The 13,443-nt window shown below is 50.7% G+C and overlaps 1 protein-coding gene and 1 non-coding gene across 2 annotated transcripts in view; both read left to right on the plus strand.

Annotated features, from left to right (window-relative positions):
* Nucleotides 1-12,774, plus strand: part of SNRNP200 (small nuclear ribonucleoprotein U5 subunit 200) — a 31,503-nt gene extending 18,729 nt beyond the window's left edge. The window contains exons 27-45 of the mRNA XM_036065138.2: nucleotides 132-286; nucleotides 403-592; nucleotides 799-972; nucleotides 2,143-2,303; nucleotides 2,612-2,839; nucleotides 3,208-3,399; nucleotides 3,491-3,669; nucleotides 3,859-4,010; nucleotides 4,848-4,956; nucleotides 5,874-5,982; nucleotides 6,497-6,686; nucleotides 6,782-6,946; nucleotides 7,171-7,292; nucleotides 7,515-7,658; nucleotides 7,762-7,938; nucleotides 8,251-8,411; nucleotides 8,528-8,609; nucleotides 10,273-10,365; nucleotides 10,553-12,774. Coding sequence (XP_035921031.1) covers nucleotides 132-286; nucleotides 403-592; nucleotides 799-972; nucleotides 2,143-2,303; nucleotides 2,612-2,839; nucleotides 3,208-3,399; nucleotides 3,491-3,669; nucleotides 3,859-4,010; nucleotides 4,848-4,956; nucleotides 5,874-5,982; nucleotides 6,497-6,686; nucleotides 6,782-6,946; nucleotides 7,171-7,292; nucleotides 7,515-7,658; nucleotides 7,762-7,938; nucleotides 8,251-8,411; nucleotides 8,528-8,609; nucleotides 10,273-10,365; nucleotides 10,553-10,696 — 2,927 coding nt within the window. The 3' untranslated portion in view covers nucleotides 10,697-12,774. The remainder of the gene's footprint in view (nucleotides 1-131; nucleotides 287-402; nucleotides 593-798; nucleotides 973-2,142; nucleotides 2,304-2,611; nucleotides 2,840-3,207; nucleotides 3,400-3,490; nucleotides 3,670-3,858; nucleotides 4,011-4,847; nucleotides 4,957-5,873; nucleotides 5,983-6,496; nucleotides 6,687-6,781; nucleotides 6,947-7,170; nucleotides 7,293-7,514; nucleotides 7,659-7,761; nucleotides 7,939-8,250; nucleotides 8,412-8,527; nucleotides 8,610-10,272; nucleotides 10,366-10,552) is intronic.
* On the plus strand, nucleotides 11,587-11,722 carry LOC118518366 (U4 spliceosomal RNA). Its single transcript, XR_004908589.1, has one exon. It is a non-coding gene; the product is annotated as a U4 spliceosomal RNA (small nuclear RNA).
* Nucleotides 12,775-13,443: the final 669 nt, after the last annotated feature.

Genomic DNA, 13,443 nt, shown 5'->3' on the forward strand with positions numbered 1-13,443 from the left:
TCTGGGCTGCGCTGCGCGTGAGGGGAGGAGTCTGCGCACTGGAGTGGAATGTGCCCCTCGCCCTCAGGGCCCAGTTTGCAGCCGTGCTTGGTAGGCTGGGCTGCAGCCCCTGTACTCTCCTGTCCTTCTAGGGGAGCTTATCCGCATGCCGAAGATGGGGAAGACCATCCACAAGTACGTCCACCTCTTCCCCAAGTTGGAGTTGTCGGTGCACCTCCAGCCTATCACGCGCTCCACCCTGAAAGTGGAGCTGACCATCACGCCGGACTTCCAGTGGGATGAAAAGGTGAGGCCTTGCTCGGCAGAGGGCCTGCTTGCAGCGCGCTCCCTCCTGAGGAGAGCTGGATCGGAGCTGTGCGTCCACGCTGGCTCACGTGCTTTCACTTGTGCTTGTGTTGACAGGTTCACGGGTCATCAGAGGCATTCTGGATTCTGGTGGAGGATGTGGACAGTGAGGTGATACTCCACCATGAGTATTTTCTACTCAAGGCCAAGTATGCCCAGGACGAGCACCTCATTACGTTCTTCGTGCCTGTCTTCGAACCGCTGCCCCCTCAGTACTTCATCCGAGTGGTGTCTGACCGCTGGCTCTGTGAGTGTATCCCTGCAGGCTCCCAGACGGGCAGGTCTTCCGGGGGATAGTAAGCATGTCTTGCCCTTTGTACTGGACTGCACTTTGGGGTCAGAGTGATCCTATCTTCTGTTGCCTTGGGGTTTCCGGTGTGCATGGAGGGGCTCTGAGGGGCCATCAGGTAAAGGGAGGACTGCTCATGACCCCTCCCGTTTCTGTTCTGGCAGCTTGTGAGACCCAGCTGCCTGTCTCCTTCCGGCACCTGATCCTACCAGAGAAGTACCCACCTCCAACTGAGCTTCTGGACCTGCAGCCCTTGCCCGTGTCTGCCCTGAGAAATAGTGCCTTTGAGAGCCTTTACCAGGATAAATTTCCTTTTTTCAACCCCATCCAGACCCAAGGTAAGCGTTTCCATCCCCAGGCGGTCATTTCCTTCGGGTGCCTTTTAAGGTCCCCTAGAGACAGATGTTTTCTGTGGCAAGAAGGGCAGTAGAGCGCTCAGGGAGACGGAGCTCAGCAGAGCCGACTGTGGGAGCACCCCAGGACTTTTTCCCTTCTCAGTCCTTGGTTACTGTTCGATTTCCTTTGCTTTTCTTTTTTTAAAAGATTTTATTTATTTGACAGAGAAAGAAAGCATAAGCAGGGGAAGCAGCAGGCAGAGGGAGAGGGAGAAGCAGGCTCCCCACTGAACAGAAAGCCCGACGCGGGGCTCGATCCCAGGACCCTGGGATCATGACCTGAGCCGAAGGCAGCCGCTTAACCGACTGAGCCACCCAGGCACCCCTCCTTTGCTTTTCTGCACATGTCACTGGGGGGAGGGTCAGTAGAACAAGATCTTACCATGGTACATTGTTGTTTCTCAGGCTCAGGAGGCTGGATCCATGCCCCTGTTGCTCAAGTATTGAGCCAGAGTGCGCGGCATTGACGGAAGCCTCCTTCCCCTCATTGTTTTCAGTAACAGCCACGTTCCCAGAGCATGCCCTGTTTTCTAAGTCCTTTTGGCTGAGTACATTTGGGTGTTTTCTCTTTTGTGCCTCCCCCCGGTCCTGTGAGGGATTTACTGTTCGTGGTACTATTAGTGTCCTGTTTTACAGATGAGGAAACTCGGCAGGGAAAGGCACCTCAGCTGAACCAGCTAATAAACAGAACTTGGACTTTAACCAGTCTTAATGCCAGGACTGAGGCTTTACCTTCTTTCTTTATTAGACCATTTCCAGGGACCAGAGGAGAGTGTTGGAGGGGCAGAGAAAGGTAGCCAGTTCTTTTTTGTTCTGCGTCCCGGTCCCTGAGAGGACCGCAGAGAAGCGCAGGATACTTGGCCTACTTCCCTCTGCCATCCTGCGAAACTCCGTGCTACCTGAACTGTTGGTCCGGGCTCTTCCCCTGTTGCCTGTGTGTGAGAGGGAGAAAATAGGGGGAGAGGTGTGTGTAGTAGGCCGACTGCAGGTAGTCCTTCGTGATTGGCACTTGACGGCTGGCTGGCTGAGTTTCTCCTGGTGGCCTCTGTTCTGAGGAGTGGTCTGAGTCTCTTCTCTCCTGGATGTTCCCCCCGCTGCTCTGCCGGCTTCCAGTGTTCAACACCGTCTACAACAGTGACGACAATGTGTTTGTGGGGGCCCCGACGGGCAGCGGGAAGACGATCTGTGCGGAGTTTGCCATCCTGCGGATGCTGCTGCAGAACTCAGAGGGGCGCTGTGTCTATATCACCCCCATGGAGGCTCTGGCGGAGCAGGTACGTGCCATGGTGTTGTGTCACGTGTGAACTTGGCCGGAAGCTCTTTTCCTCTGAGCCCAGATCAGAATTCTCTAAGCCCTTGAAATTTGCAGGGTCAGTGGTGGCAAGACTCCGTTTTCTTTTGTTGATGTCCTCAGTTTGTGTACTGAAGGAAGACGCTACCATCCCTTAAAGATTAATGTGGGATTGTAAAGTAGTTGGAGATGTACAGATCAACAAGTCTCTGTGTGTGGCTTCTCAGGCTTGTCTCGTTAAAAATGAAACGAGGCCTGGCCTGATGTTTTTCTGCCCTTCCTGCATGCCAGGTGTACATGGACTGGTATGAGAAGTTCCAGGACAGGCTCAACAAGAAGGTGGTGCTCCTGACGGGGGAGACTAGCACAGACCTGAAGCTTCTAGGCAAGGGCAATATCATCATCAGCACCCCTGAGAAGTGGGACATCCTTTCTCGGCGGTGGAAGCAGCGCAAGAATGTCCAGAACATCAACCTCTTCGTGGTGGATGAAGTCCACCTTATCGGGGGCGAGAACGGGGTATGGCTTGACCTTGAAGCATAGGAGAGGGGCTGTGATTGGCTGAGTGGCCTTGGCATTGGGACTTATGTTTGGGTCTGAGGCCAGAGACAAGGTGCTGCTTCTTCCAGGAGGGTTCTGCTTGTCACTTTATTCCAAAGGGACAGTGTGAGACTTTTTTGGTAGTAATCTTAGTAAAGAGCATTGTTTAGTGGAGATTGGCTGCCATGGAGGAGGTGGAACCAAAAATAGGAGAGCTCCTAATTAGAAGGAAGAGTTAGGCAGTCATTTCGAGGTGGTTGGGCTGGATGGAAAGGCTAACTCAGGGTGCAGGCTGGAGATGGGGTGCCTGGGCCTGGAGTGACCCCCCCCCCCCCGCAATGTCCCAGCCTGTCTTAGAAGTGATCTGCTCCCGGATGCGCTACATCTCCTCCCAGATTGAGCGACCCATTCGCATTGTGGCACTTAGCTCGTCGCTCTCGAACGCTAAGGATGTGGCCCACTGGCTGGGGTGCAGCGCCACCTCTACTTTCAACTTCCACCCGAACGTGCGCCCTGTGCCCTTGGAGCTGCACATCCAGGTAGGGCCCGCTCTCCCCGCTCTCCCTGCTGCCGCGTGGCCTCGTGCCGGAGGACCAGCTCTCACTTCTGTCTCTTTCCCTCGGTCTCCAGGGCTTCAACATCAGCCACACACAAACCCGCCTGCTCTCCATGGCCAAGCCCGTGTACCACGCTATCACCAAACACTCTCCCAAGAAGCCGGTCATTGTTTTTGTTCCATCCCGAAAGCAGACCCGCCTCACTGCCATCGACATCCTCACCACGTGTGCGGCGGACATCCAGCGGCAGAGGTGGAGCAGGGTGGGGACGGGGTGGGAGGGGGGAGTTGGGTCACTGAGGTGGGCTCACCCTGAAGGGCATTCCGCCTATGAGGGTGGGCGTCAGCCCCATTGGGCTAGGGGCCGGCCGGTGGCAAGGTTGGAAGGGTCTTGCCAGGGACTGGAAGTGCTCTGAGCTGAATCCGTGCCCCTGCCGCCTAGGTTCTTGCACTGCACCGAGAAGGATCTGATCCCGTACCTGGAGAAGCTAAGTGACAGCACGCTCAAGGAAACACTGCTAAATGGGGTGGGCTACCTGCACGAGGGCCTCAGCCCCATGGAGCGACGCCTGGTGGAACAGCTCTTCAGCTCAGGTGAAAAGTCTTGTGGCCCAGAGGGAGGTTCTGTCTAAGAGTATCACAGGCGATGGGTACGCAGCTTTAAGATGTGGGTAATGCTTCCTTCCAGCACACTAATCATCTTCAAAATACTTTTCTGATTATGTTTTCTTTCACTTCATTTGATCCTCTCAGTAACCTTGTGACGTGGGTAGAATATCACGTCTGCTTGCTAGATGAGAAGACAGGCAGGCACGTAAGGTGATATGACTTAACCTGGTTTTCTCGACCAGGACCTTTGACAGGTAGACCTGGTTTTCCATGGATAGCACGCTCACAAGGCTGTTAGACTTAGACGTGTAGTAAATGCTAGAACTGTGAGTCTCATCTGGGTGGCCTGTGTGCTGCCGTCCCTCGTTGACCTGTGGCGGTGCACGGACACTGTTCAGTGGAGCCGCTCCTGCCGCAGTCAGTTACTGGCGCTCTTTGATGCTCAAATCTGTCCCTCACGGCTCAGTTTTGCTGCCGTGTACTGAGCCAGCCCATGACTGAGGCGGCGTTGGCTCTTCCCGATCAGCAAGGCCAGTCTGTCAGGCAGACAGCTAAGCCTAGCTTTCCCTGGGCTGGGGATTCTGTTCCAGGATTACCCCATTTCCTATAGCATAATCTCCCGAGCAGGGCGTTAGCAGCATGGAGCGACCTCTTACAGTATTGTGTTAGCCCTTTGTCATTATTAGGGCTCTTTCCCAGTAAGCTTTGCTGTGAGTTCTGAAATGTAGCACGAGATAAGCCCCTCCCGCCCTCCTCCTGCTCAGGAGACAAATCCTCTCAGGGAGCCCTGCACTCAGTCTTCTTCTGCCCTCTGCCGCTCAGGGGCCATCCAGGTGGTGGTAGCTTCTCGGAGTCTCTGCTGGGGCATGAATGTGGCTGCCCACCTGGTGATCATCATGGACACCCAGTACTACAATGGCAAGATTCATGCGTGAGTCTCACTGTGCTCTGCGTTAATGGGAATCTTCTTCCTAAAATGAATGTAACATCTGCAGATCCAGAAATGATGAAGGAAACGTGTTAAGGGAGATAAACAGCCAGCTGAGATTCCCCCATAGCCAGGTGTCTGAGAGTTTTTAGTCTTAGGACCTACGCTCACTTTTGCTTCTGTGGTTAGTCTGTCATATTTCAGCAAGTTGGAGAACCAGGAAAAGGTTTGGTTTTTCTCAGAAAAAGCCTGAATGATTTCTTTCTTTTTTTTAAGATTTTATTTATTTATTTGAGAGAGAGAGAGTACAAGCATGGGGAGCTGCAGGCAGAGGGAGAAGCAGGCTCCCCGATGAGCAGGGAGCCTGATGCGGGGCTTGATCCCAGGACCCTGAGATCATAACCTGAGCCGAAGGCAGACGCTTAACTGACTCAGCCACCCAGGCGCCCCTTGAATGATTTAATTCTTAATATTTTTTTCTCAAAATGTAGATTTTTTTTTTTTCTGAAATGAATGTTACTTATGGCTTATCTTTAATCTCTGAAATTCCTTTTAGGTTTAGATTTAAGTCAGGTGACTTGCTAACTCATGAAATACGCAGTTGTTTGGGAAGCTTGACTTACATATTTGATCCTTTATTAGGGAGTTACTCGCTTTGGGTATTCGGTGGGTTTAGCTTTGGTTCAGGGACCCTGAGCAGCAAAGTCCCAACTCTTACACTTGAAAACTACAGTGATCTAGAGATAAACAAGGGACACTAGTACCTGAGCACAAGTAGTCCTAACCACAGGGGTTAGCTGTAATTTGCCACTGTCTCCCATATTCGCATTTTATTCTTTGACATCGAGGGAGTCCGCGCCTCCTGACTGTGGTCTCTGTATTGATGCACCTTCGTCACCTTTTCTCTCTTCTGTCACCAGGTATGTGGATTACCCCATCTACGACGTGCTTCAGATGGTGGGGCATGCCAACCGCCCTTTGCAGGATGACGAGGGCCGCTGTGTTATCATGTGCCAGGGCTCCAAAAAGGTCAGTCCTGGCCTCGGGCACCCTCTTGAGATCCTGGGCCTCACAGTAGAGTTTTTAATAGTTGTCTTTCCTTGTTTACATTCTTTCTATCAAATTCTGTTTCTTTTATTTTCCACATTGCTTTTGTAATAAGCCTCACATGGAATTTTGTAGCCCTCTGTTTTTGCTGCTGCTGTTGACTCCATGTGTTGAGGTCCTTACCTTCTGGCTGGTACTTCAGGTACTGTTAGGCCTGCATGACCTTCTATATCCCTGTTCCCATTGTAAGAATAACCAGGGATGCTGGTGGGAACAGGCATACACACCACTTACACAGACACCCAGCATTCTGCTTACGCACCCAAACTTCCAGGTGCAGACCCAGTTCACCTTGTCGGTACGGTGGTTTCTTCCGTTGTTGTATTAGCTGTGTCTGTTGCGCGAGGGCCATTCCCTTTTGGTTTTCCCTTGGCCCTTCTTTGTGACCATGTTGTCATTGACTCTTTATTACTATCTCTCCTTTTCCAATCCGCAGGATTTCTTCAAAAAGTTCCTGTATGAGCCATTGCCAGTAGAGTCCCATCTGGATCACTGTATGCACGACCACTTCAATGCCGAGATTGTCACCAAGACCATAGAGAACAAGCAGGATGCTGTGGACTACCTGACCTGGACCTTTCTGTACCGCCGCATGACCCAGAACCCCAATTACTACAACCTGCAGGGTCAGTGGGCTCTGGGGTGCACAGTGTCCTTTTGTGGTTCTCCTAGCCCTTGCTGGCCATCTCCTAGTGACGCCTTGCTTCTCTCACCTTCACAGGTATCTCCCATCGCCACCTGTCTGACCACTTGTCCGAGCTTGTGGAGCAGACCCTGAGTGACTTGGAGCAGTCCAAGTGCATCAGCATTGAGGACGAGATGGATGTGGCACCCCTGAACCTGGGCATGATTGCTGCTTACTATTACATCAACTACACCACCATTGGTGAGGGGCCGGCAGGGGATGCTGTCTGGGGAGCCCAAGCTAAAGAAGTCTCTGCAGGGGCCTGCAGCCCACTGGGATGAGTGAGCCCAGGCCTTCCGGTGCCCTGTGTGTGGGTCAGAGGGATGGATCGTGGGGTAGTGCAGGGGTAGGGTAGCTTAGGCAGTTAACTCTCCTCCCTCTTTCTTTTCTGACTCCTCCCCTTCCTTCTTCTCTTTGGCTGTCAGAGCTCTTCAGCATGTCCCTGAATGCCAAGACCAAGGTGCGAGGGCTTATTGAGATCATCTCCAATGCCGCGGAGTATGAGAACATTCCCATCCGGCACCATGAAGATAACCTCCTGCGGCAGGTGAGGACATCTTGGGTTCAGGACAACCTCTTTGGAGTTGAAAGTTGGCCTCTGTGCCCAGAGCACATGGTGTCCTTGTCACCACAGGAAGACCCCAGCACATCACCCACACGTCTCTGTTTTGAAGGGTTGTGAGCGTGGGGCAGGTGGTCCTTTGGGCCCCAGAGCTGTTTTCGGGCAGGGCCATGTGTTCATCACCAGTTGTTTTTCTTTCCCCTCCAGTTGGCTCAGAAGGTCCCCCACAAGCTGAATAACCCGAAGTTCAATGACCCGCACGTCAAGACCAACCTGCTTCTGCAGGCTCACCTGTCCCGCATGCAGCTGAGCGCTGAGCTGCAGTCGGATACGGAGGAAATCCTCAGCAAGGTAGGTGTGGGTGCCCGTATGGGTGTGGAGTGGAGGGGCCGGGGGTGGCCTATGAAGTAGCAGTTCCGAGCCTGCCTTCTCTTGCACTCCTACCCCTATTCAGGCAATCCGGCTCATCCAGGCCTGTGTGGACGTCCTTTCTAGCAACGGGTGGCTTAGCCCTGCCCTGGCAGCGATGGAGCTGGCCCAGATGGTCACCCAAGCCATGTGGTCCAAGGACTCCTACCTGAAACAGTTGCCACACTTCACGTCAGAGCATATTAAACGGTGCACAGATAAGGTGAGCTGGGCCTGGACCTGGATGGTTGGGTGGCTGAGCCAAGTGTCCTGGGAGGTGGGGGCAGTTGAAGGGGTTGTCGGAGGGGAGTCACGGTCGGGGGGAGTTGGGGTTTCTCTGAGTGTCTCTGAGGGTGTTGCGTACTGAGGTACTAGAGCGTCCGGTGGTTGTACGGTTGCGGGCTGTGTTCTTTCTGAAGCCGCGTCTTTAGATGATCTGATAGCATAGGAAGTAAAATTAGCAGCTGTTTGGAGCCGGGTTTCATTTGCTGTTAGTATGAGTTCTCCTTCCCTGACCTCCGAATCCCCCCTGCAGGGAGTGGAGAGCGTTTTTGACATCATGGAGATGGAAGATGAAGAACGAAACGCGCTGCTTCAGCTGTCTGACAGCCAGATCGCGGACGTGGCCCGCTTCTGCAACCGCTACCCGAACATCGAGCTTTCTTACGAGGTGGTGGATAAGGACGGCATCCGCAGGTGAGCACGGGCCGGCCAGGCGCCCTGCCCCGGGGTCCCCGCCGGGCCCGGCGGGACGGTGCGCTCCGAGCCCCTGCCTCGGTGCTGAGGCGCTGCCCTGCTCTTCTCCCCCACAGCGGCGGGCCAGTGGTGGTGCTGGTGCAGCTGGAGCGCGAGGAGGAAGTCACAGGCCCCGTGATCGCGCCTCTCTTCCCGCAGGTGGGTCCTGGTAGCAGGACGGCAATAAAAACCAGATAGAAAGCTTCCTGAAATCTCCTCCTGAAAGACAGTTTGATATAACTAAGATTTTAAAACCGTCGAAAGGTGTCTCAGATGAACTCCCATTTTTAAGTAGCAGCATGAGGTTTCTTCTGGAGGCCTTATCCATTGGCTAGTGCTCAGATTTCAAGGGTACATTGTCACCGGGGGAGGGAAATTTAGGGTAATGACAAGACACAAGGCCAAGAATTAATATTGGGGCCATGGGTGGTTTTGTCATTGTTTTTGCTTGAAGACAATTCAGGTGACTGGTCATTGTGACAATATAGTATTGTCAGTCTCTAGGATTGTTAAGAGGAATTTTCTTTAAATGGCTCCGGGATAGTTGGGCTTTTCTAGTTGGTATTTCTCTTCCTTTCTCACTGCCATTTAACTCTGTGTCCAGTTACTTGGTTCTTTATCACCAGAAAGAAAATCTGATCCCTTATATTAGAGAATAATTGAAGACTGAAAGCAGAAACCAGATACACTGTAATGTTTCGTTTTACAAACTAGTGGTTTAATAGGCTCTGGGGAAAGAGCGCTTTGAACTGGAATACTTGGACTTTCTGACGGGGATGGTCTGCTCTGGATCCTGTCCACTGGCAGGCTCATGTCCAGGTCAGCATGTGTTGCTTATCTGGCACAGGTGCTTTTTATTTAAAAGGGTTTCTGAGGAACTCAGCTGCCAGGCCCCAAAGACTACATCTCTAATGGTGGAATCTTGGCTTCATTGGCAAGCACTGAATGTCAGGAGAAGGTATTTTGGAATAAATAAGGAAATGAGCCAGAACCAAAAATGAGTTCATTACTTAAAAACAGGTTCATTTGAGATACGTTTTGACAGTTTCAAAATCTTAGTTATACTAAATTGTCTTTTAGGAGGAAATTGTATTTTAGTTTATTTTTCTTTTTTTTTTTTAAAGATTTTATTTATTTGACAGAGAGAGACACAGCGAGAGAGGGAACACAAGCAGAGGGAGTGGGAGAGGGAGACGCAGGCTTCCCGCGGAGCAGGGAGCCCGATGCGGGGCTCGATCCCGGGACCCTGGGATCATGACCTGAGCCTAAGGCAGACGCTTAATGACTAAACCACCTGGGCGCCCCATTATTTCGTTTTCTAAAAGATGTATTTTTTTTAAAGATTTTATTTTGAGAGAGAGAGCGTGAGCTTGAGCGAGGGGGAGGTGCAAAGGGAGAGGGAGAAGCAGACTCCCCACTGAGCAGGGTGTCCAGTGCGGGACTCAATCCCAGGACCCCAGGATCATGACCCGAGCTGAAGGCAGACACTTAACCGACTGAGCCACCCAGGTGCCCTTATTTATGTATTTTAGAGAGAGCACGTATGCTGGCAGGGGAGGGGCAGAGGGGGAGAGAGCATCTCAGGCAGACTCCCTGCTGAGTGAGGAGCCCAACAGACATGAGTCTCGATCCCAGGACCTGAGATCATGACCTGAGCTGCAATTAAGAGTTGGCCACTTAACTGAGCAGCCCAGGCACCTCCAGGAGGAAATTTTAGAAAGCTTTCTATCTGGTTTTTGTTTCCCTACTCTTATAACCATTCTCATGGTCTCGTGGCCATCACTTTCTACATGCTGAAATTCTTGGCTTTTGGTCACTGCAGAAACGTGAAGAGGGCTGGTGGGTAGTGATCGGCGATGCCAAGTCCAATAGCCTCATCTCCATCAAGAGGCTGACCCTGCAGCAGAAGGCCAAGGTGAGTGAACACTGGCCCCAGGATTTGTTCTGAGATGGGGTCAGGGTGAGAATTCTTCCTCCTGTGTCCGTGCTCAGCCTGATTTCTGCCTGAACACCGGACCCAGGATTTGTTCTGAGATGGGGTCAGGGTGTGAATTCTTCCTCTTGTGTCCGTGCTCACCCTGACTTCTGCCTGCTTTCTCTAGGTGAAGCTTGACTTTGTGGCTCCAGCCACTGGTGCCCACAATTACACCCTGTATTTCATGAGTGATGCTTACATGGGATGTGACCAGGAATACAAATTCAGTGTGGACGTGAAGGAAGCGGAGACAGACAGTGACTCAGACTGAGTCCAGAGGCACTTACTCTTACAAACAGGAGAGAAGGATTGCACCTGAATCAGGAACATGTACAGTTACGTGGGGACCAGGTCTGTTGGTGAGATCTGGCCAGTCAGTGCAGGTGCTGTCCTAGCCCCCTTCTACTACTTGGCCCTCTTACTGCCTTGCTGTCTAGACTTGGGATCCAGTGTCTGCAGGTGTCCTGTACGCTGTCAAGCATAAACTATGTACAGCACTTTTAGGCATGTTCTGTGTAGTTCTTTTGTCAAACAGTCTCATAAAATAACTTGGGAAAACCATTTGTCTTTGTAGTGTTTCCAAATTAAAGTTTCTTTCCTCTACCTAAGGCTTTGGCCAAAAACATTTGTTTTTTTTAGCCACTGAACTTGCTTATAATGAATACTTGCTTATAATGAATACTTCTAGAGAACAAGGCTGCTCTTTAGTTGGGCTGTCACCTGCAGCCTTTCCAGTCAGTGTAGAGAAGGGAACAAGGTTAGATAGCTGTCAGATTGGGGCACCTGGGTGGCTCAGTAGTTAAGCGTCTGCCTTCCGTTCAGGTCGTGATCCCAGGGTCCTGGGATTAAGCCCCGCATCGGGCTCCCTGCTTGGCGGGAAGCCTGCTTCTCCCTCTCCCACTCCCCCTGCTTGTGTTCCCTCTCTCGCTGTGTCTCTCTCTGTCAAATAAATGAATAAAATCTTTAAAAAACAAAAAAAGATAGCTGTCAGATTTATGCCCTTGTCTCCCACCTCTCTTGTTACCCAGATATCAGCATTGTTCAGAACTAACACTGAACTTGAGTCTCTCAAGATCTGCAGTGTCCCCTCCCATAAGGAGGCAGTACCAGAAAGGGGATTAAAATGCACGAGCTGGGTGTGGCCCAGTCTTGGTAAACCAATTCTTCGCTCAGTGGCAGTATCATAGCCAATGAGGTTTATCCGAGGAGCGACTATTGCTAATTGAAAACTTTTCCCAATTCTGTGATCTAGATTTACAAATTTTCCTCTTCAAATTCTTGCCTTCTGTTATTTAGGAATAAATGTGCATAAAATTGGGAGATGATTTTCAAGCGTTTCTCTAGGTCAGCAGTTTTCAAGTAATAGGATCTTAGGACGCCTTTTACACACCAAAAAATTAAGAACCCCAAAGATATTTTATCATCTTGGTTATATCTATTCATGTTTACTAAGGATTAAAACAAAACTTAATTTTTTTTAAAGATTTTGTTTATTTAGTTGAGAGAGCACAAGCAGGGGGAGCAGCAGAGGGAGGAGAGGGAGAAGCAGGCTTCCCCACGGGCAGGGAGCCCAACTCGGGGCTCAATCCCAGGACCCTGGGATCATGACCTGAGCCAAAGGCAGACGCCCAACCAACTGAGCTACGCAGGTGCCCCCAGAAAAGGGTTTTTAAAGCCTTTTCGGGTGATTAGCTATTTGATATTACACTGAGACTCCACAAGTGATAGTTTTTTTTAAAGGCAATGCGGAATCTGAAACCTCATCAAATAATAAGCTTCAGTTAAAACCACTGGTCTTGGGGTGCCTGGGTGGTGCACTTAGGCATCTGACTTGGTTTCAGCTCAGGTCATGATCAGGGTCGTGAGATAGAGCTCCACATTGGGCTCTGCTTGAGATTCTCTCCCTCTGTCCCTCCCACTCATGCTCTCTAAAATCTTAAAAAACCCACTGGTCTTACACTTTTTACAACTTTATTTGAAAAAGAGAGCACAAGCATGGGGAGGGACAGGAGAGAAGCAGGCTCCCTGCTGAACAAGAAGCACGATGCGGGGCTCCGTTCCAGGACCCGGGGATCATGACCTGAGCAGAAGGCAGATGTTTAACCTACTGAGTCACCCAGGTGCCCTCCCCCCCGCTTTTTAAAGATTTTTATTTGGTCTTACCCTTTTAATAAATTTCTTAACCGTGAAAGATTTTGTAATATCATGCATTAGACATTTGGAAAATGTTGGTTCACTGACTTAGGCATATCTTCCAAATCTGTTGATACCACCAATCTCATCAGAAAAGTCTAAACATAGGGAAGACGTCAAGCTCATGGTGGCAATAAAAGTTTTTGAAAATTCTAATTTTTGCTTGAGAGCTTTATTTTTTCATTAGCAATGCTACGAGTTTCCCTTGAAGTGAAAGGCTCACTCCATCCATTTCCCAGAAAAAGTCTGCCAGATAAGCCAAGTCTAAGTAACATAATTTGCTAGTTTTTTCAAGATGGGGCCACGAGGACAGTTCAGCTTGCACAACTGCTTTTCGTCAAGACAGTCCTAGTTGAGTGTGCGGCGGAAGGGCTTTATCCTGCTTCCCACTGTCAGCATGTTAGCTGTGTTCTCAAGGTCAAGATTTAACACAGTTTTTAATTGGTTCTATCCAGGACATTTCTAAGCGAGGTGAGGGCAAGGCAGTGAAGACTGACCACTAGTATGGGGTGCCGCTGCTTTGACTCCTGCCACAGCTGACCACGCAGGTCCCCTAAGAGGCTCTTGGGACCACCCTCTGAGAGCCACTGCGCTAGGCACCGCCTCAGCTGTCTTTTCAAAATCTAAGGTGGTGATTTCTGTGGTATCCGGTGAAGGCTGTAGTTTTGGGGACGGTCCTCAAGTCAAAACCCATTTGGAAGTGACTTCCAGAAGACAATTTGAATGAGATCAAAGTGATAGCTTAAGGAGTGATTCTCTACCTTTTTTCATTATCATGCCCCTAATGAGCCTTACTATAGGTCTTTTTTCTATTTGCCCATAGCA

The sequence above is a fragment of the Halichoerus grypus genome, chromosome 10 (genome assembly GCF_964656455.1).
Source record: "Halichoerus grypus chromosome 10, mHalGry1.hap1.1, whole genome shotgun sequence".
NCBI classification, from domain to species: Eukaryota; Metazoa; Chordata; class Mammalia; order Carnivora; family Phocidae; genus Halichoerus; species Halichoerus grypus.